This window comes from Bufo gargarizans, unplaced genomic scaffold, assembly GCF_014858855.1.
Source record: "Bufo gargarizans isolate SCDJY-AF-19 unplaced genomic scaffold, ASM1485885v1 fragScaff_scaffold_395_pilon:::fragment_2:::debris, whole genome shotgun sequence".
In the NCBI taxonomy this organism is placed as follows: Eukaryota; Metazoa; Chordata; class Amphibia; order Anura; family Bufonidae; genus Bufo; species Bufo gargarizans.
Genome location: NW_025334108.1, coordinates 723,611 through 747,128, shown reverse-complemented (window position 1 = coordinate 747,128; position 23,518 = coordinate 723,611). Strand labels below are relative to the sequence as shown.

The 23,518-nt window shown below is 44.4% G+C and overlaps 1 protein-coding gene across 5 annotated transcripts in view; it reads left to right on the top strand.

The window, feature by feature from the left end:
• Nucleotides 1-1,330: 1,330 nt before the first annotated feature.
• Nucleotides 1,331-23,518, top strand: part of LOC122922497 — a 363,771-nt gene continuing 341,583 nt past the window's right edge. For all 5 annotated transcript variants that reach the window (XM_044273106.1, XM_044273104.1, XM_044273105.1 and 2 more), the window contains exon 1: nt 1,331-1,403. In XM_044273106.1, coding sequence (XP_044129041.1) covers nt 1,350-1,403 — 54 coding nt within the window. In that variant the 5' untranslated portion in view covers nt 1,331-1,349. The remainder of the gene's footprint in view (nt 1,404-23,518) is intronic.

Sequence of the window (23,518 nt, the reverse complement as noted above, 5' to 3'; positions counted from 1 at the left end):
ACACTGTTCTAAACTGTGGGAACAGTGTAGCAGTATTGATGATAATTCAAAACTGTCCATTAGCCTTTCAGTGGAACATAGTGCTGTATAAGGTAGGGCCATTTTTTAAAGGCAATCTGTCACCTCCCAAAGTGATATAAAACTGCCATAGTTTCCTTATAGCAGCCACCAGTCTGTTATTGATCATGTGTGTGTGTGTGAGCCAGCAATTCGATAATACACTTGAGAAAAACGCTTTTTTAATCTCCATGAGTGCTCTGTTTCCTGTGAGCTTGAAGTCAAGGGGCAGTGGCCTTCTTGCTTCAAATCAAGCAAAGCCTGCCTTACCTTGTCCCCTCTTGACTGTGATCTACATATTTTCTATTCCTTGGGATCGCTGAAGTCTGGCGCCTGCGTGGTGCCCCCCCTTTGTGACTGCATGACCCAGACTCGGGCTCCCGCAGTCACCTAGGCATAATTTTCTCATTGTGCATGCGCCGGCTAGATTCGGCATGTGTGCGCCGGCAAGGTATATTCACAGCGCGAGCATGATCAATGGAGATTAAAAAAGCGTTTTTCTCAAGTATGGATCATCGATTTTCTGACTCGCACACATGATCAATAACAGACTGGGGGCTGCTATAAGGTAATACTGGCAGTTTTATATCACTTTTGGAGGTGACAGGTCCCCTTTAACAGTGAAACGGTGTCAGACAATCTCTTTCTATTCCAGAGATTGAAGGGTACTATCTCTGCTTGGGGAGAGTGCTTGGTTGCTATGACGCCGTGCGCTTCATGCCGCCACTGCACTACAGTAATACACTTGTGTAGATCATATGAGTGTTTCACTGTAGTGCAGCGACGGCATGAAGCGCACGGCGTCATAGCAACCAATGACGCCGTGCTCTCTTGCTCTCAGCAGGAGTCCAGGCCGGGTTACCACGGACTGCTCACGGCCGTGAAACCCGGCCGTGTGCATTCGGATTTAATCAGTGTGAGGAGATTTATAGGGATGCAAATGAGCTCTTGACAAGCTCTGCCTCTAATGCCACTGGATGTAAGGTAGATATCTTATAAGTCAACATTCAACCTTTTGAATAAGCCTTGAGACATAAGTCTGATATTAAATTGCAGACTGCTGGTTCAGGGTGCTTGCCCCTCATCAGTGCAGTGCAGAGCAGAGAGTATTGGCTTATTTTATATCCAAGTCATGTCTCAAGGCCTATTTAAAGGGTCGAACATTGACTTATAGGATAGCTGCTTTACATCTGGTGGCATTAAAGGCAGAGCTTTTCAAAAAGGTAAATGTCAGATTTGTGATTAACTCTTAACTTTTTTTTTTTTTTTTTTTTCAGGATCATAAAATAAGGATGGAGAAATCTTTATCAAGTCAAAATGAACCTGAAACACCTTTTTTTTGCCATGTAAGAATTAATGAGTTGCTACATATCAAGTACTTCAGCCATACAACTTTTTCTACTGATGAATTTCAGTATATCCTAAAAAAATATCAGTTTCTTTTGCTATGTAATTCTATTAATATTTCTAACCCTAATGCACACTAAAGTAACTCTAATGGATTTCATTTCCCGACACAGTCTTAGGCCACATGCTCTCGACCGTATGTGTTTTGCGGTCCACAAATTGCGCATCTGCCTAAAAACGGATGACGTTCCGTATGGCACGCTTGTGTGTGTGTGTGTGTGTGTGTGTGTGTGTGTTTTTTTTGCTGATTCATTGTAATAATGCCTATCCTTGTCCGCAAACTAGAAAAAAAATAGGACATGCACAATTATTATTATTATTATTATTATATTTTTTATGTGGGACAACGGAACGGACATACCGATGTGGACACCACACGGTGTGCTGTCCGCGCTTTTTGTGGACCCATTGAAATTAATGGGTCCGCATCCTATCCGCAAAAAAAAAAAAAACGGACACGGAAACGAACAGCGTTTGTGTGCATGTAGCTTCAAAGGGGTTTTCCAACCCCCAAGGTAAAATCAATTAAGTGTGATGTGCTGCCTATCGTGCACTCTTGTAGCCATTCACTGGCCTCAGCGGTTTTGTGCTGCTTGGGGACAAATGACGGTACATCATGCTGCTGGTCCAAAAGGGGGTAGAAAGAAGTGGGAACAGGACCCTTGGTGCTGGTTAACAGGTGAATAGCTTTCTTTTTTTCATGCCGATCTGCTAGATAGGGTGACTCTATGCACAATGGAGCTTTCTAAGGACAGTGCTGTACATGGTATAGTAGCTGTACCTGGTATTGAAGCTTAGCCCCATTGACTTTAATAGGGCTGACAACAACTAGATCATAGGAAAAATAAAGGTTAGGAGCAGCACTGCAGTCGGCTTGTGCAGAGTTCAGATGGTGTAATGCAGCAGCTTGACAGGAGACCCCAGATCCAAGGCGGTCCACAGAACAGTTGAAAAAAGTAGCGGGTCAAAGCAGCATATCCATCCAAAAATCTTTATTTGTGCGAGATACCAAGGCACAGTGTACAAAATCACACAACGTTTCGGCTAGGTTAAGCCTTTGTCAAGTGTATATTACAATGTCATAGACTCGCATATAAATAGAGGTAAAACACACCCACATCGTTAATTACCTAATAGGTGACAAGATTCAACTAGCAGCTTTCCACAGTGAATTCTCACATCAATAATAGGTGAATAGGAACATACATAACGATCTCACCTGTAACCAATATACCATGGCGGCAAGGCATGCATTACCCAGTGTTCGGCCGTACCGACTGCGCATGTCCACAGCGTTATATAGTCGCGGCCGCGCATCATCAAATGTCGACTGGGATCGTCTCAGCAGTGTGACGTAGAGCTACATCATCAGCGCCCAACCAATCAGAGGCGCATATAACAACGGCATCGAAGGCCGACATCTAGGTCACGTGCCCGCAAGGAACGGATCACATGATCGCTATTTTGATGTTATGCATTACGTCGCGCTGGTGGTGTGAAACAATGCCCCATAGATATAGGTTATCAAACCTGCTGACATGAGGATAACAAAAGCAACTATTCACTGGTTAAATATAAAGGCCATAATCGCACTAAGAGGGCCTCAGGCATGCGGCATAGAAAATTGCCACAACTAAAGGATTCCTTCTTAGGGGTGTGCTTATATAAAATTCAAGCATAAAAATATATACATGCAAATACATACACGGAATGAGGCTCTATTTGAGTCCTGCCACATTAAACTCCAAATTGAGTCCAAAGGGCTGCAAAGACCTCAGTGTATAAATCCATTTGAGTTCTTTTTTTCTCTCAATATGGCATCCTTATCTCCACCCCTACGAAGGGTCCCCACACTGTCAATAACCCTGAACCTCAGTTGGTTAACAGAGTGTCCGGCATCCACAAAATACTTGGCCACGGGCTTATCCATGCTTGCCTTGCGGATCGCGCTCTTGTGCTTATTGATTCGTTCGCGGATTTCCATTGTAGTCTCACCTACATAGATGAGACTACAAGGGCATTGAATCATATATACCATGTCTCGAGATCTACAGGTAAAGTATCCGTTGATCTTGTATTTTTTCCCACTGTATGGGTGAGAGAAGTGGTCTCCTTTTTAAAATATTTCCGCAGTTACAACAAGACAAGCATGGATAAGTCCCATTTTTCCGTTGGGCAAGAAGCATCTGTGAATCAGATGCACGGCCACCAATATCTGATTTGACCAATCTGTCTCGTAGGCTAGGGTTCCTCCTATAGACCATCATCGGCGGGACTTAAGTTCATTGATATGACCCTCAGCTACTGAGGGTCAGGAGAATTGTTTCTGAGGATTCCACATTCGCACTGAGGGCTGATGCCATGTGTGAATGATTCGGTGAACGTGGTTACCCAAAAACACTGCTGGATAGAACTAAACAAAGGATCTCTTTGGTTGACCGAGAGTCAGTGCTCCAGAAATCCACCAAAATCAGGTCCGGGGCTAGGTTTCCTTTTGGATCCATCTTCGGCCGGGACAGTGGTGACATGGCTCACATTCTTAGGAAAGAATGGCATATCCTACAAAGAGGATTGCCCGATATCAATGAATTTAAGTCCCCGCCGATGATGGCCTATAGGAGGAACCGTAGCCTACGAGACAGATTGGTCAAATCAGATATTGGTGGCCGTGCATCTGATTCACAGATGCTTCTTGCCCAATGGAAAAATGGGACTTATCCATGCTTGTCTTGTTGTAACTGCGGAAATATTTTAAAAGGGGACCACTTCTTTAACCCATACAGTGGGAAAAAATACAAGATCAACGGATACTTTACCTGTAGATCTCGAGACGTGGTATACATGATCCAATGCCCTTGTAGTCTCATCTATGTAGGTGAGACTACAATGGAAATCCGCGAACGGATCAATAAGCACAAGAGCGCGATCCGCAAGGCAAGCATGGATAAGCCCGTGGCCAAGCATTTTGTGGATGCCGGACACTCGGTTAACCAACTGAGGTTCAGGGTTATTGACAGTGTGGGGACCCTTCGTAGGAGCGGAGATAAGGATGCCATATTGAGAAAAAAAGAACTCAAATGGATTTATACACTGAGATCCTTGCAGCCCTTTGGACTCAATTTGGAGTCTAATGTGGCAGGACTCAAATAGAGCCTCATTCCGTGTATGTATTTGTATGTATATATTTTTATGCTTGAATTTTATATAAGCACACCCCTAAGAAGGAATCCTTTAGTTGTGGCAATTTTCTATGCCGCATGCCTGAGGCCCTCTTAGTGTTATTATGGCCTTTATATTTAACCAGTGAATAGTTGCTTTTGTTATCCTCATGTCAGCAGGTTTGATAACCTATATCCATGGGGCATTGTTTCACACCAGCAGTGCGACGTAATGCATAACATCAAAATAGCGATCATGTGATCCGCTCCTTTCGGGCACGTGACCTAGATGTCGGCCTTCGATGCCGTTGTTATATGCGCCTCAGATTGGTTGGGCGCTGATGATGTAGCTCTACGTCACACTGCTGAGACGTTCCCAGTCGATATTTGATGATGCGCACAGAGATGCGCGGCCGCGACTATATAACGCTGTGGACATGCGCAGTCGGTACGGCCGAACGCTGGGTGATGCATGCCTTGCCGTCATGGTATATTGGTTACAGGTGAGATCGTTATGTATGTTCCTATTCACCTATTATTGATGTGAGAATTCACTGTGGAAAGCTGCTAGTTGAATCTTGTCACCTATTAGGTAATTAACGATGTGGGTGTGTTTTACCTCTATTTATATGTGAATCTATGACATTGTAATATACACTTGACAAAGGCTTAACCTAGCCGAAACGTTGTGTGATTTTGTACACTGTGCCTTGGTATCTCGCACAAATAAAGATTTTTGGATGGATATGCTGCTGTGACCCGCTACTTTTTTCAACAACTAGATCATGTGACCAATGTACAGCGATGTCACTGGCCACTGTGGTGGGAAGTGGGAAAAAATTCAAATTGGGGTGAAATTATAAAAAAAAGAAGAAAAAAACACCATTCCTGCTACAATTTTATTTATATTTAATATTTTTATATTCTGTTTCCTATGCAGTAAAACTGACCTGTTAGCTTTATTTTCCAGGTCGGTACAATTGCGGCAATACCAGATGTATATTTTCTCTTGTATTTTAATACAAAAAATAATAATCTTTTGACCCCCTATAGCTTTTTTTATTTTTTATATTTATTTATGGAGTTGTGTGGGGGCTCGTTTTATGCAGGGTGAAATGCATGACTGCTAATGCAAAGTACTAGGGGCAGTCGGGAAGGAGTTAAAAGGGTTGTCTTCTTATGGTCGCCAATAAATGCAGTACATAAGCAATTGTTAGGCAAAAAAAATAATACTCATTTCCTCATTAGTTCTGTTCTGGCCCTTTTGTTAACATACAACTGCAGAGCTGTGAGGCCGTATTGTCACCAAATAATGCCTCTCCCCTCCTCCTGCTATGCAAAAGGAGCAAATAAAATTGCTGTCCTGCCTGCAGTCTGACTGCTATAATACTCATGGTGTATGTGTGGGACTATAAGTCCCAGCTATACAGTACAATGACATTGCAGACACACACAGTATATTTCCCCTACCTGTTCTTGTGCAATTGAGAACTCCTCCAGTCTTTGTCAGCTCTGTGTTTGCAGGGTGAGGAGTGAGAGAGAATCATGTGCACAGCATTTATCTCTTTGGTGCCTGGAGAGAAGGAAACCCTGCAGCTGCTCAGTACCTGAGGCAGAGCATCCAACCCGGAGTCTTTGCTGCTGATGGTAGAAGGGTTTAAACTTTTCTAAAGAATCCCTTGTTAGGGAAGACACAGGGCAGGGCTAAGCTAGCAGATCGGGCAATACAGGGAGTGTGGCTTGTTTACCTAACCAGCACAGTCTTCACAGTGACGTTTCATGCACAAAGGCATACCTGCACCTCCCCCCCCCCCCCCTCAGGCTTGTGCACGGCACGTCATCAGAGCAGAGAAAGAAGCTGACATCGAAGGTCATATGTTTTTCAGTTAACTAGAAGAACTGTACATAAAGTAAGTAAATTGAAACCCCCTTACATTTGCTTAGTTAAAAACATACAAAAAAATAGAAAAATAACTTTGACACTCCTTTAAGCAAATACTCAACTGACAGCTTATTACACTGAGATGCTGGCATTAGTACAAATTCGTGAATACATAATAATTATGATAGAAGTAAAAAGCGGCAAAGAGATGTCTCTCATGGGTCAATGTGGTGGTTCACATTTTGACGTTTTCACGGAGCTTAACCCCTTAACCACCCCAGGACCGCCGTACGCAGGATTGCGTCCTGGCAGCGGCCCTGTTATCTCGAGTGGACGTGCCGGCGGCGAGATTTCCTGTGAACGCGCGCACACAGGATTGGCCGGTAAGCGAGTGGATCTACAGCCTGCCAGCGGCGATCGTTCGCTGGCAGGCTGTAGATGCGCATTATTATTTTTTAACCCCTAACAGGTATATTAGACGCTGCTTTGATAACAGCGTCTAATATACCTGCTATCTGGTCCTCTGGTGGTCCCTTTTGCTTGGATCGACCACTAGAGGACACAGGCAGCTCTGTAATAAGTAGCACCACACTACACTACACCCCCCTCCCCCCCGTCACTTATTAACCCCTAATCACCCCCCTGTCATTGATCACCTCCCTGTAAGGCTCCATTCAGACATCCGTATGTGTTTTACGGAGCCATGGATCGGATCCGCAAAACACATACGGAAGTCTGAAAGGAGCCTTACAGAGGGGTGATCAATGACAGGGGGGTGATCACCCCATACAGACTCCCTGATCACCCCCCTGTCATTGATCACCCCCCTCTAAGGCTCCATTCAGACATTTTTGGGCACAAGTTAGCGGAAATTGATTTTTTTTTTCTTACAAAGTCTCATATTCCACTAACTTGTGTCAAAAAGTAAAATCTCGCATGAACTCGCCAAACCCCTCACGGAATCCAAATGCGTAAATTTTTTTTAGACATTTATATTCCAGACTTCTTCTCACGCTTTAGGGCCCCTAAAATGCCATGGGCAGTATAAATACCCCACATGTGACCCCATTTCATAAAGAAGACACCCCAAGTTAGCGGAAAGGGAGACTTTGTGAGAAAAAAAATAATAATCAATTTCCGTTAACTTGTGCCCCAAATTTTTTTTTTATTTTTTTTTTATTTATTTATTTTTTTATGAACTCGCCATGCCCCTCATTGAATACCTTGGGGTGTCTTCTTTCCAAAATGGGGTCACATGTGGGGTATTTATACTGCCCTCGCATTTTAGGGGCCCTAAAGCGTGAGAAGAAGTCTGGAATATAAATGTCTAAAAAAAATTTACGCATTTGGATTCCGTGAGGGGTTTGGCGAGTTCATGCGAGATTTTACTTTTTGACACAAAAAGCGGATCCGTTCAGTACTGTACTGTATTATACAGACATCAGACCCACTGGATCTTCAAGAACCAAGTGGGTCTGGGTCAAAAAAAATTTGAAAAAAAACTAAAAATCAAAAAAAACTTATCACTGATTAAAAATGAAAAAAATAAAATTCCCTACACATGTTTGGTATCGCCACGTCTGTAACGTACTATAAAACAGTCATGTTACTTTGAATGCCATAAAAAAAAAGTAATCAAAAAAGTCGCATGTACGCCAAAATAGTACCAATTAAACCGTAATCTCATCGCGCAAAAATCATACCCTACCCAAGATAATCGCCCAAAAACTGAAAAAACTATGGCTCTTAGACTATGGAAACACTAAAACATGATTTTATTTTTGTTTCAAAAATGAAATCATTGTGTAACGCTGCTTTCACACTAGCGTTCGGGTGTCCGCTCGTGAGCTCCGTTTGAAGGGGCTCACGAGCGGACCCGAACGCAGCCGTCCAGCCCTGATGCAGTCTGAATGGAGCGGATCCGCTCAGACTGCATCAGTCTGGCAGCGTTCAGCCTCCGCTCCGCTCGCCTCCGCACGGACAGGCGGACAGCTGAACGCTGCTTGCCGTGCGGAGGCGTGCGGATCCGTCCAGACTTACAATGTAAGTCAATGGGGACGGATCCGTTTGAAGATGCCACAATATGGCTCAATCTTCAAGCGTATCCGTCCCCCATTGACTTTACATTGAAAGTCTGGACGGATCCGTCCGAGGCTATTTTCACACTTAGCTTTTTTTTGCCATTTTAATGCAGACGGATCCGTTCTGAACGGAGCCACCGTCTGCATTAATATGAGCGGATCCGTTCAGAACGGATCCGCCCGAACGCTAGTGTGAAAGTAGCCTTAAACTTACATAAATAAAAAAAAGTATACATATTGGGTATCGCCTCGTACGTATCGACCGGCTCTATAAAAATGTCACATGACCTAACCCCTCAGGTGACCACCGAAAAAAAAAAAAAAAAAAAACGGTGTAAAAAAAGGCATTTTTTGTCATCTTGCATCACAAAAAGTGTAATAAGAAGCGATCAAAGTGTCATATGCACCCCAAAATAGTGCCAATCAAACTGTCATCTCATGCTGCAAAAAATGAGACCCTACTTAACCACTTCAGCCCCGCTAGGTGAAACCCCCTTCATGACCAGAGCACTTTTTACACTTCGGCACTACACTACTTTCACAGTTTATCGCTCGGTCATGCAACTTACCATACAAATGAATTTTACCTCCTTTTCTTCTCACTAATAGAGCTTTCATTTGGTGGTATTTCATTGCTGCTGGCATTTTTACTTTTTTTGTTATTAATCAAAATGTAACGATTTTTTTTGCAAAAAAATGACATTTTTTCACTTTCAGCTGTAAAATTTTGCAAAAAAAACGACATCCATATATAAATTTTTCGCCAAATTTATTGTTCTACATGTCTTTGATTAAAAAAAAAAATGTTTGGGCAAAAAAAAAAATGGTTTGGGTAAAAGTTTATAGCATTTACAAACTATGGTACAAAAATGTGAATTTCCGCTTTTTGAAACAGCTCTGACTTTCTGAGCACCTGTAATGATTCCTGAGGTTCTACAATGCCCAAACAGTAAAAAAACCCCAAAAATGACCCCATTTCGGAAAGTAGACACCCTAAGGTATTCGCTGATGGGCATAGTGAGTTCATAGAACTTTTTATTTTTTGTCACAAAGTCTCATATTCCACTAACTTGCGACAAAAAATAAAAAAATTCTAGGAACTCGCCATGCCCCTCACAGAATACCTTTGGGTGTCTTCTTTCCAAAATGGGTTCACTTGTGGGGTAGTTATACTGCCCTGGCAATTTAGGGGCCCAAATGTGTGAGAAGAACTTTGCAATCAAAATGTGTAAAAAATGACCGGTGAAATCCAAAAGGTGCACTTTGGAATATGTGCCCCTTTGCCCACCTTGGCAGCAAAAAAGTGTGACACATCTGGTATCGCCGTACTCAGGAGAAGTTGGGGAATGTGTTTTGGGGTGTCATTTTACATATACCCATGCTGGGTGAGAAAAATATCTTGGTCAAATGCCAACTTTGTATAAAAAAAATGGGAAAAGTTGTCTTTTGCCAAGATATTTTTCTCACCCAGCATGGGTATATGTAAAATGACACCCCAAAACACATTCCCCAACTTCTCCTGAGTACGGCGATACCAGATGTGTGACATTTTTTTGCAGCCTAAATGCGCAAAGGGGCCCAAATTCCTTTTAGGAGGGCATTTTTAGACATTTGGATCCCAGACTTCTTCTCACGCTTTAGGGCCCCTAAAAAGCCAGGGCAGTATAAATACCCCACATGTGACCCCACTTTGGAAAGAAGACACCCCAAGGTATCCAATGAGGGGCCTGGCAAGTTCATAGAATTTTTTATTTTTTTTGCATAAGTTAGCGGAAATTGATTTATTTATTTTTTTTTCTCACAAAGTCTCACTTTCCGCTAACTTAGGACAAAAATTTAAATCTTTCATGGACTCAATATGCCCCTCAGCAAATACCTTGGGGTGTCTTCTTTCCAAAATGGGGTCAGTTGTGGGGTGTTTGTACTGCCCTGGCATTTGAGTGTCTCCGCAATCATTACATGTATGGCCAGCATTAGGAGTTTCTGCTATTCTCCTTATATTGAGCATACAGGTAATGAGATTTTTTTTTTCCGTTCAGCCTCTGGGTTGAAAGAAAAAAATGAACGGCACAGATTTCTTCATTCGCATCGATCAATGTGGATGAAAAAATCTCTGCCCAAAAAAAAAATGGAGGGGAAAGGCGTCTGCCAGGACATAGGAGCTCCGCCCTACATCCATACCCACTTAGCTCGTATGCCCTGGCAAACCAGATTTCTCCATTCACATCAATCGATGTGGATGAATAAATCATTGCTGGGATTTTTATTATTATTATTTATATATATATATATATATATATATATATATATACACACACACAAAGTGCTTGCCAAAGCATAGGAACGCCGCCTCCTCCTCAGCTCGTATGCCTCGGCAAACGTATCTGTCACTGCAGAGGAGAAAATCCCGTCTTGCAGCGCCGCATACACCGACTTGCGTGTAATCTGACAGCAGCGCAATGCTTCTGTCAGAATGCACATCGGTGCTGCAGCTAGTCAATCGGTTGGTCCACCTGGAAGGTAAAAAAAGAAAAGAAAAAAAAAAAAGAAAAAACCAGGCCGCAACGCAATAATTTTATTAACTTTGCAACAGAACATGTAACTTTAACTTTTTTAACTGAACATTAACGTGTTTGCTTACTGGTGTGTTTTTTTTTTTTACCTTTTATAGAACAAACCTCTCCTTCCCCATGGGTCAATGTGCAAAGCGCAAATCGCCCAAAGATGTGGCGAAGTGCGTTATGCACTTTGTCCCATGTGAAAGGAGACGTTTGCAGCAGCAGTGAGTGAATGGGCCCTAATAGCCCTGTGTGCCTGTCCTGGTGAGATGATCCCTATGCTAATAGTGTACCTGTGAGTGGTACTTCCGGAAACACTCTCCAAAGCATAGGGCAGGGTGGTCCGGACAGTCAGGACAGAAATAGCGGGTGTCACGCCTTATTCCACTCCTGCTACAGACACAACATCTTTTTTGGGGTGACTGTTGGGTTGAGGTACCAGGAACGACATTGGGGAAATGTCGCTCGTGTAGACGGCTAACTACACTGGTGGTTGGGGCCACGGAACCTCCTGGATACAGGAGGTTCTCGATGATCTCTTCCTGAAATTTGAGGAAGGATCCAGTTCTCCCAGCCTTACTGTAGAGAACAAAACTATTGTACAGAGCCAATTGAATTAAATATACAGACACCTTCTTATACCAGCGTCTGGTGCGTCGGGAAGCTAAATACGGAGGCAATATCTGGTCATTGAAGTCGACCCCTCCTATGTGGAGGTTATAGTCGTGGACTGAGAGGGGCTTTTCAATGACACGGGTTGCTCGCTCAATTTGTATTGTCGTGTCTGCGTGAATGGAGGAGAGCATGTAAACGTCACGCTTGTCTCTCCATTTCACCGCGAGCAGTTCTTCGTTACACAGTGCGGCCCTCTGCCCCCTTGCAAGACGGGTGGTAACGAGTCGTTGGGGGAAGCCCGTGCGACTAGTTCGCGCGGTACCACAGGCGCCAATCCGTTCTAGAAACAAATGCCTGAAGGCCACACTTGTGTAAAAATTGTCCACATAAAGATGGTACCCCTTGCCGAATAAGGGTGACACCAAGTCCCAAACTGTCTTCCCACTGCTCCCCAGGTAGTCAGGGCAACCGACCGGCTCCAGGGTCTGATCTTTTCCCTCATAGACCCGAAATTTGTGGGTATAGCCTGTGGCCCTTTCACAGAGCTTATACAATTTGACCCCATACCGGGCGCACTTGCTTGGGATGTATTGTTTGAAGCCAAGGCGCCCGGTAAAATGTATCAGGGACTCGTCTATGCAGATGTTTTGCTCTGGGGTATAAATATCTGGGGGTATAAATTTCTGGTTGAAATGGTCTGAGGGGCCGAATTTTGTGGAGCCGGTCAAAAGCAGGGTGGCCCCTGGGACGGGAGGCGGTGTTGTCACTAAAGTGCAGGAACCGCAGGATGGCCTCAAAACGTGGCCTGGACATGGCAGCAGAGAACATGGGCATGTGATGAATCGGTTTCGTGGACCAATATGACCGCAATTCATGCTTTTTTGTCAGGCCCATGTTGAGGAGGAGGCCCAGAAAAGTTTTAAGTTCGGAAACTTGGACTGGTTTCCACCGGAAAGGCTGGGCATAAAAGCTTCCCGGGTTAGCGGTGATAAATTGTGTGGCATACCTGTTTGTTTTGGCCACAACTATGTCTAAAAGCTCCGCAGTCAAGAACAGCTCAAAAAATCCCAGGGCCGAACCGATCTGAGCCGTCTCAACCCGAACTCCAGACTGGGCAGTTAAAGGGAAAACTACAGGTGCGGCTGAAGTTGGGGACTGCCAATCAGGGTTTGCCAGCACCTCTGGGATTCTAGGGGCTCTACGGGCACGTCTTTGCGGTGGCCGCGACGGGGTCACTACTGCACGTGCCACCGTACCAGCTTCAACTGCCCTTCTGGTGCTGCTACTTCACCAGGTTGTACGGCAGTGCTGGTACTAGGTCCAGGGAGGGCTGGGCTGCTGGTGTATGCCTCACCACTTAATCCGACAGCACCAGCCCCACTCTGCTGCTCTTGAAGCGGATCCTGCGCAACCTGCGGTCTAGCGACACGGGGCCGGGTACGCCTGGTGGTATCAGGGACCTCAGCCTCCTCGTCCGAACTTTGGGTCAGAGAGCCATTGCTTTCTACAGGTTCGTATTCTGACCCGCTGGATTCATCAGATGAGGGTTCCCACTCCTCATCCGACTGGGTCAGAAGCCTGTAGGCCTCTTCAGAAGAATACCCCCTGTTAGACATGTGGGCAACTAAATTTAGGGGTATTCCCTGAGACTACCCAAGAAAAAAAAAAGCAAGCCTGTCTTACAAAGGGGAGGCTAGCGAAGTACCGGAGGCCGCTGTGGTTGATAAAAAATATCAAAACTGATTTTTTTTATCGCCGCAGTGCGTGTAAAGTGAATGTGCAGTGATCAAAAAAAAAATTTTTTTTGTCACTGCGGTGGGGCGGGTGTGGGCGACCGATCAGGCCTGATCGGGCAAACACTGCGTTTTGGGTGGAGGGCGAATTAAAGTGACACTAGTACTATTATAGATCTGACCGTGATCAGTTTTGATCACATCCAGATAATATAAAAGTTCAAATGCTGATTAGCGATACGCTAATCAGCGAATAACGGACTGCGGTGCGGTGGGCTGGGCGCTAACTGATCGTTAACTACCTAACCAAGGGACCTAAACTATACCTAAAACCTAACGGTCAATAACAGTGAAAAAAAAAAGTGACAGTTTGCACTGATGACTTTTTTCTTTTCACTTGTGATTGACAGGGGTGATCAAAGGGTTAATTGGGGTTCAGGGGGGTGATCAGGGGCTATAGTGTAGTGTTTGGTGTACTCACTGTGAAGCCTGCTCCTCTGCTGGATCCAACCGACGAAAAGAACCAGCAGAGGAGCAGGCAGCCATATAACAGATCATATTTACAAATATGATCTGCTATCTGGCACTTTGATTGGATTTTTTAAAAATCGGCAACCTGCCAGCCACGATCATTGGCTGGCAGGTTGCTGACGAAATACCTCTCGATGAAATGCCGGAGCGAACTGCGCACGCATACTCGCGTCTCGCGAGATGACGCGTATATGCGTGACTGTGCGCAGCCCTGCCACCTCCGGACCGCACATCTGCGTTAGGCGGTCCGGAGGTGGTTAAGATGATAGCCCAAAAAACTATGGCTCTTAGACTATGGAGAAACTAAAACATTTTTTTTGTTTTAAAAATGAAGTCATTGTATAAAACTTAGATAAATAAAAAAAATTGTATACATATTGGGTATTACCGCGTCCGTGACAACCTGCTCTATAAAATTACCACATGATCTAACCTGTCAGATGAATGTTGTAAATAACTAACAAAAAAAAAGTGCCAAAAAAGCTATTTTTTGTTACCTTGCCGCACAAAAAGTGTAATATAGAGCAACCAAAAATCATATGTACCCTAAACTAGTACCAACAAAATTGCCACCCTATCCCGTAGTTTCTAAAATGCGGTCACTTTTTTGGAGTTTCTACTCTAGGGTTGCATCAGGAGGGCTTCAAATGAAACATGGTGTCAAAAAACCAGTCCAGCAAAATCTGGCTTCCAAAAACCATACGGCGCACCTTTCCCGCCTTACCGTGTGCCCGTACAGTAGTTTACGGCCACATATGGGGTGTTTCTGTAAACGGCAGAGTCAGGGCAATAAAGATAGTCTTGTTTGGCTGTTAACCCTTTTTTTGTTAGTGGAAAAAATTGGTAAAATGGAAAATTAGGCTAAAAAATGAAATTCTCAAATTTCATCCCCATTTGCCAATAACTCTTGAGCAACATCTAAAGGTTTAACGAAGTTTGTAAAATCAGTTTTGAATACCTTGAGAGGTGTAGTTTATAGAATGGGGTCATTTTTGGGCGGTTTCTATTATATAAGCCTCGCAAAGTGACTTCAGACCTGTAGTGGTCCCTAAAAATTGGGTTTTTGTAAATTTCTGAAAAATTTCAAGATTTGCTTCTAAGCCTTGTAACATCTCCAAAAAATAAAATATCATTCCCAAAATAATTCAAATATGAAGTAGACATATGGGTTCAGATTTGCAAAAAAGGGCCAAGTCCTTAAGGTGAGATAAGGCCGAGTCCTTAAGGAGTTATTAACCCCATAGGGACACAGCCTTATTTCACCTTAAGGACCAGGCCATTTTTTGCAAATCTGACCAGTGTCACTTTAAGTGCACATAACTTTAAAACGCTTTGACTTATCTAGGCCGTTCTGAGATTGTTTTTTCGTCACATATTGTACTTCATGACACTGGTAAAATGAAGTCAAAAAAATTATTTTTTTTGCACAAAATAATACCTAATTTACCCCAAAATTTCAAAAATTAGCAAATTTCAAAGTTTCAGTTTCTCTACTTCTGTAATACATAGTAATACCCCCAAAAATTGTGATGACTTTACATTCCCCATATGTCTACTTCATGTTTGTAGCATTTTGGGAATGATATTTTATTTTTTGGGGATGTTACAAGGCTTAGAAGTTTAGAAGCAAATTTTGAAATTTTTCAGAAATCTTCAAAATCCCACTTTTTATGGACCAGTTCAGGTTTGAAGTCATATTGTGAGGCTTAGATAATAGAAACCTCCCAAAAATGACCCCATCTAAGAAACTACACCCCTCAAGGTATTCAAAACTGATTTTACATACGTCGTTAACCCTTTAGGTGTTGCACAAGAGTTATTGGCAAATGGGGAAGAAATTTGAGAATTTCATTTTTTTGTCTAATTTTCCATTTTAACCCATTTTTTCCACTAACAAAGCAAGGGTTAACAGCCAAACAAGACTGTATCTTTATTGCCCTGACTCTGCCGTTTACAGAAACACCCAATATGTGGCCGTAAACTACTGTACGGCCACACAGCGGGGCGTAGAGTGAAAGGTGCGCCGTATGGTTTTTGGAAGGCTGATTTTTATGGACTGGTTTATTTACACCATGTCCCATTTGAAGCCCCCTGATGCACCCCTAGAGTAGAAACTCCCTAAAAGTGACCCCATCTAAGAAAGTACACCCCTCAAGGTATTCAAAACTGATTTTACATACGTCGTTAACCCTTTAGGCGTTGCGCAAGAGTTATTGACGAATGGGGATGAAATTTGACAATTAGATTTTTTTGTCTAATTTTCCATTTTAACCCATTTTTTCCACTAACAAAGCAAGGGTTAACAGCCAAACAAGACTGTATCTTTATTGCCCTGACTCTGCCGTTTACAGAAACACCCAATATGTGGCCGTAAACTACTGTACGGCCACACAGCGGGGCGTAGAGGGAAAGGTGCGCCGTTTGGTTTTTGGAGGGCTGATTTTTATGGACCGGTTTATTTACACAGTGTCCTGTTTCAACCCCCCTGATGCACCCCTGGAGTAGAAACTCCCTAAAAGTGACCCCATTTTGGAAACTATGGGATAAGGTGGCATTATTTGGGGGACTATTTTTAGGGTACATATGATTTTTGGTTGCTCTATATTACATTTTTGTGAGGCAAGGTTACCAAAAATTGAGATTCTGAAATTTCATCTCCATTTGCCATTAACTGTTGAGGAACACCTAAAGGGTTAATAAAGTTTGTATAATCAGTTTTGAATACCTTGAGGGGTGTAGTTTCTTAGATGGGGTCACTTTTAGGGAGTTTTTACTCTAGGGGGGCATCAGGGGGGCTTCAAAAGGGACATGGTGTCAATAAAAAAGGCCATCAAAATCGGCCTTCCAGAAACCATGTCGGTCCTTTCCTTTTGCGGCCTCCCTTTTACTGATACAGCAGTTTACGACCACAAATATGGCATTTCTGTAAACTGCAGTATCAGGGGTAATAAATATTAACTTTTGTTTGGTTGTTAACCCTTGTTTTGTTACCGAAAAAAACGGATTGAAATGAAAAAGTGCCAAAAATGGAGTTTTTGGCACCGTTTTCATTTTTTTTTTTTTAACCGTGTTAATCTGGGGGGTTGGGTCATGGGATATTTTTATAGAGGAGATTCTTACGGACGCGGCGATACCTAATAAGTCTACTTTTTTTTATAATTATTTAGGTTTTTGACTATATTATCCTTTTTGATACCCAAACATTTTTTTGGTATCTCTAAAGTCTAGGTGTCATTTTTTTTATTTATTTTTTATCTGATTATCTTATGTGGGGGCTCATTTTTTGCGGGACGAGCGGACGGTTTTTCTGGCACTATTTTGGGGGCTATATGACTTTTTGATCGCTTGCTATTAAATTTTTTGTTATGTTTGGTGACAAAAAAAAATCTTTTTTTGCACTTTTTTTTTTTTTTTTTGGACCGTGTTAATCTGGGGGGGTTGGATCATGGGGTATTTTTATAGAGGAGATTATTACCGACGCGGCGATACCTAATATGTCTACTTTTAATAAATTATAGTTTTTTTTGGGTGTCTCAAGTCTGAGAACCATTTTTTTTTTTTATCCCATGTCAGTCCTAAATTGGGATATAAATTTAGTACTCCATGGAAGTGTGATACTCCCTGAAGCAACCAATAATGCAGAGGCCCGGATGATCGGGGCACGTGTCACATTGAGTTGTGGTGTCCTTCCGTATCCCCCTCCTGTGACACACTCTGCACCTTTTTTGGGTTCGTCCCTTCTTTCCAGTATGGGGGACCACACCTGGAAAGTGTTGGCCAGGGACGATCCGGGCGCCTACAGTTCCCGAGGTACTCCGGCCTGCTCTTTCCCGGTCCGAAAAGATCAGGGCCTTGAGGACTGCCTCATAGAACTGGAGGAATGTCCCTGTGCTGCCAGCGCTTCGGGATAGTACAAAAGAGTTGTACATGGCAACCTGCACCAAGTAGACCGCAACTTTTTTGTACCATGCCCGGGTTTTGCGCATGGCGTTATATGGCTTGAGGACTTGATCAGAGAGATCAACTCCTCCCATATACCGATTGTAGGCGACGATACAATCGGGCTTGAGGACCGTTGCCGCGGTACCTCGCACAGGGACAGGGGTGATGCCGTTACCATGAATTGTGGACAGCATAAGGACATCCCTCTTGTCCTTATACCTGACCAGCAACAGGTTTCCAGTGGTAAGGGCACGGGTCTCACCCCTGGGGATAGGTACCTGGAGGGGGAGGGCAGGGAGGCCGCGTTGATTTTTCCGCACGGTCCCACAAGCGAACGTGGATCTGGCGGCAAGGGACTGGAACAAGGGGATACTGGTATAAAAGTTATCCACGTAAAGGTGGTAACCCTTATCCAGCAGTGGGAACATAAGGTCCCACACAAGTTTCCCGGTAACACCCAGAGTGGGGGGACATTCTGGGGGTTGAATCCGGGAATCTCGCCCCTCGTATATACGAAATTTGTAAGTGTACCCTGAGGTACTCTCACAAATTTTGTATAGCTTCACGCCATACCTCGCTCGCTTGGTGGGCACATACTGGCGGAAAATGAGTCTCCCCTTGAACGCAATGAGAGACTCATCAACCGCGACCTCTCTTCCAGGTACATAGGCCTCCATGAATTTGGCCCCAAAGTGATCGATGACCGGCCGTATCTTGTACAGACGGTCATGGGCAGGATCACCTCGGGGGGGACATGCTGCATTATCGGAATAATGCAGACATTTCCGAATGGCCTCAAACCGGGAGCGTGTCATGGCTGTACTGTAAAGTGGGGTCTGGTATAGGACGTCCCCACTCCAGTACAGCCTGACACTGGGTTTCTTGACCAGGCCCATATGCAGCACGAGGCCCCAAAATGTCCTCATTTCGGCTGCACTGACCGGCGTCCAGCCACCGGGCCTGGCCAAAAAGGAGCCCGGGTGTTGAGCGACGAACTGTTGGGCGTACAGATTCGTCTGCTCCACCATCAGATTTACCAGTGGGTCACTGAAAAAATGACGAAAAAAGTCATATTCAGTGTAGCCCACTGTGGAAATCTGGATTCCTGATTGGCCTACAAAATCAGGAATCACGGGCTCGTATCGCTCTGGGCTACACCAGACAAATTCACCGGCAGGGTGCTCCGGTGGATTTAACTGGTGGGCCGGGAAACCAGTACGAGCTCCAGAGCTGCTCGTACTAGGCTGGGCCACAGGGTCCCTAACATGGCGGTCCCCTTGCTCCGCCTGGCGGCGTCTCCGCCGCCTTGGGGGCTCATCATCATCGCTAGATGATGAGGAGGATGCGGATGACAACAGGAATGTGGGGTCATCCTCATCCTCACTGGGACTCTCGGATTCGGAGGCAAGCTGGGCGTATGCCTCCTCGGCCGAGAACGTCCGGCGGGCCATAGGGGAGTGTGTGTCTGCGTGTATATGTGCGTGTGTGTAACTCTTTATTTTGTGTGCGTGTGTGTGGGGGCACGGGTGTTCACGAACTCACCCTAAAACTGAAAAAAATAAAAAAATAAACTGACTAAAAAAAAGGCCAAAAAATGTGGAAAAAAAAATTCAAAACCGCTGATCAACCGTCCGAAGTTGATCAGCGGTGGGGTGTGCGATGCGCTAACAGTGGCCGGACACTAAGAGTGCCGGCCACAGTCAGCGAACACAAAAAAAAAAAAAAAAAAAATCCTGCACCCCAAAAAAGTGGGGGGGGGGGGAGGGGGGGGCAAGTTGCAGCACCCCTGGGGGGTCTAGGGTCACACAGCTGTGCTGTGGACCCCAGACACCCTAACTAGGGTGATGCAATGAAAAGTGAAAAAAAACTAACTTTCCCTTTTTTTTCCCTGCCTAACCCAAACTTTCCCTAGCTGTCCCTATGTACCTGATGGGGGGTGCTGGTGGCAGAGATCGGGTCCTGGGGGCACAGATCTGGTGCAGGCAGCGGCAGCAGACACGTGCAGGCAGCTCCTCTCTCCTCCGGCTCCGAAACACAAAAGGAGGAGGAGAGGAGCGCCTGCCTCTTTTGAATCTGCCGCCGGACCGCCCCCTGACCAATCAGAAAGCGATCCTGAGTGGTGATGTCACCATCACCACTCAGGATCGCTGGATGGTGATTGGTGGAGTGAAATCACACCACCATCACCATCCTGTTCCGGGTTATCGGGTCTTCAGAGACCCGAATAACCCGGAAACGCAGAAAACCGCAGGTCTGAATTGACCTGCGGTTTTCTGCGATCGCCGACATGGGGGGGTCACAGGACCCCCCGGCGCATTTGCCCCAAGTGCCTGCTCAATGATTTGAGCAGGCACCGGGTTCCGATCACCGCCCGCTGAGCGGCGGTGATCGGAACCATTCATGACGTACCGGTACGTCATGTGTCCTTAAGAGGTTAAAATTGATAATAAAATCAAATTCTAAATGAACAGCAGGTGGCCAAAGACATCAAAGCAATTTCCCAAAGAAATCTTTAAATAAATGGTAAATAAAAACGAAGTTCAGAGCATGTATTTCACCTAAAGCGGTGTTCTTCAACTCCAGTCCTCAGGGCCCACCTGCTGCTCATGATTTGATAATATTCCACAGAATGAATAAGGCCCCTTTCACACAGGCGGGATTTCCGCGCGGGTGCAATGCGTGAGGTGAATGCATTGCACCTGCACTGAATCCGGACCTATTCATTTCTATGGGGCTGTGCAGATGAGCAGTGATTTTTCACGCATCACTTGTGCGTTTCACAGCATATTCCTCTTTGTGCGTTTTCGACGCAATACAGGTCCCATATAAGTGAATGGGGCTGCGTGAAAATCGCAAGCAAGTGCGGATGCGGTGCGATTTTCACGCACAGTTGCCAGGAGACAATTGCTATGGGGACCCGTTTATTATTTTTTTCCCTTATAACATGGTTATAAGGGAAAATAATAGCATTCTTAATTCAGAATGCATAGTACAATTGGGCTGGAGGGGTTAAAAAAAATATAAAAATAATGTAACTCTCCTTAATCAACTTGTTTGTGCAGCCCGGCTACTCTACTGTCTTCATCTTTGCTGTACACAGGAAAAGGACCTGTGGTGACGTCACTACGCTCATCACATGGTCCGTCACATGATCCATCACCATGGTAAAATATCATGTGATGAGCGGAGTGACGTCATCAAAGGTCCTATTCCTCAAAGAAGACAGAAGAGAAGCCGGGCTGCACGATCAAGTGAATTTGATTTTTTTTTTTCAGCCCTATTGTACTATGCATTCTGTATTAAGAATGCTATTATTTTCCCTTATAACCATGTTATAAGGGAAAATAATACAATCTACACAACCCCGATCCCAAACCTGAACTTCTGTAAAGAAGTTCGGGTTTGGGTACCAAACATGGCGATTTTTCTCACGCGCGTTCAAAACGCATTACAATGTTTTGCACTCGCGCGGAAAAATCGTGCATTTTCCCGCAACGCACCTGCATCTTATCCAGGCCAAAAACATAACGCCCGTGTGAAAGAGGCCTAAGTGGTAAGTATTTATGCTAATTTATCACCTGCTCAACACTAAGGAAATCCTGAAAACATGACCGGCACGTGGGCCCAGAGGACTGGAGTTCAGGATCACTGCCCTAAATAATGGGATCAGGAAAAGGCAGAGCTACTGAATGGTTTCTTTAGCTCTGTGTGTGTGTGTGTGTGTGTGTGGATATATTATGCACCCCAATAAAATAAAAATAAGAAAAACATATTTTTCATCAGGCCAGCCCTTCATGTCAGAACCCCATCAGCCCTCTGTCAGACCCCCATCAGACTTCAAATCAGCACTTTGTTTCTGACCCCCATCAGACCTCAGGTCAGAATAACATTTTTAACTCCTCTTACCTCTCCTGCGCCATCGCTCCTCTTGATCTCGGGCAGAAGTCAATCTCGCCTGTCTTAAGTACTTAACAAAAAAATGTTAACCCAAACAGAATGTTTTTTTATTTTAGATTATTTAAATTAGCCCCTTTTGTTTGATAAACAGTCTTGACATTCTCGGTCATCTTCATGAGGTAGTTGCCTGGAAAGGTTTTCAATTATAACAGGTTTGGCTTGTCAAGAGTTAATTTGTGAAATCTCTTGCCTTTATAAATTGTTTTAGACTTTGTTCCTTTGAGTGCTTTCTACTACTCTTCTAATAGAGATTATGGCAAGAACCACTCAACTAAGTAAAAAGAACAGTTCATAATTACTGTAAAGTGGCTCTGTCACCAGGATCAACCCTATTAACCCCTTCCCGCCTAATCGCTTACATGTACGTGAGGGAATGCAGTCTTTTGCCGCATCCTTATTTGCATGTACGTGATGTGATCAGGCGGTGCAGGAGCTGCACCCGCCTGATCAGCAGCACTGGCTCGGCTGTTACTGATAAGTAACAGCCGGGCTCCTGCTGCATTCGCTATGCCGGCGGATTAACTATTTCACATACCGTGCTGATCGCGGAACGTGCAGAGTTTACAGAGCGAGGGGACTCCTAGGCAACTGTTTGTGTCTTAGGCTACTTTCACACTAGCGTTTTTGCGGATCTGTCATGGATCTGCAAAAAACGATTCCGTTAAAATAATGCGACCGCATGCATCCATCATGAACGGATCTGGTTGTATTATGTCTTCTATAACGTCATTAAAAGTCAATGGGGGACGGATCAGTTTTCCATTCTGCCAGATTGTGTCACAATCTTCGTCACTGGGCATGCGCCGAGCCCAGTGACGTCCGATGCTCGCTCTTCCCTCAGTCAGCAGGGAAGAGCGAGCATCGGACGTCACTGGGCTCGGCGCATGCCCAGTGACGAAGATGAAGCTGCTGCCCTCAGTCTCCTGCTGATCGCACAGGCGCAGCCCTCAGTGGGTACTGCGCCTGTGCGAGACTTCGTTCGGCGTGAGGGAGGGGGAGGAGAGGCTGTGGCAGGCTGGGGGCGGCGGTTAGACAGTACAAGGAAGGCGGGCTGGGCACTGAAAGAGGGGCGGTACTGGGCTCTCTAAGATGAACAAAACGCCCCTCTGGGCACCTTCAGGACACATTTACATATCAATCATAGTCGTTTTTTGCAGTAACTGCTGGACGGATTTCAAGATAAAAGAGCACAGCCTAATCCAGGTAAGCTGTGCTTCATGGCTGCTTTAAAATCATTTTTTGGCTTAGGGGAGGTGACAGAATCCCTTTAAAAATAAATTAATAAATAACAGACCTATTGGGTATCGTCATGTCCGTTACAACCTACTCTATAAAAATATAACATGATGTAAAAAGTGTAAAACTGAAGTAAATAAAAATATATATACAGTACAGATCAAAAGTTTGGACACACCTTCTCATTCAAAGAGTTTTTCTTTATTGTCATGAAAATTGTAGATTCACACTGAAGGCATCAAAACTATGAATTAACACGTGTGGAATTATATACATAACAAAAAAGTGTGAAACAACTGAAAATATGTCATATTCTAGGTTCTTCAAAGTAGCCACCTTTTGCTTTGATTACTGCTTTGCA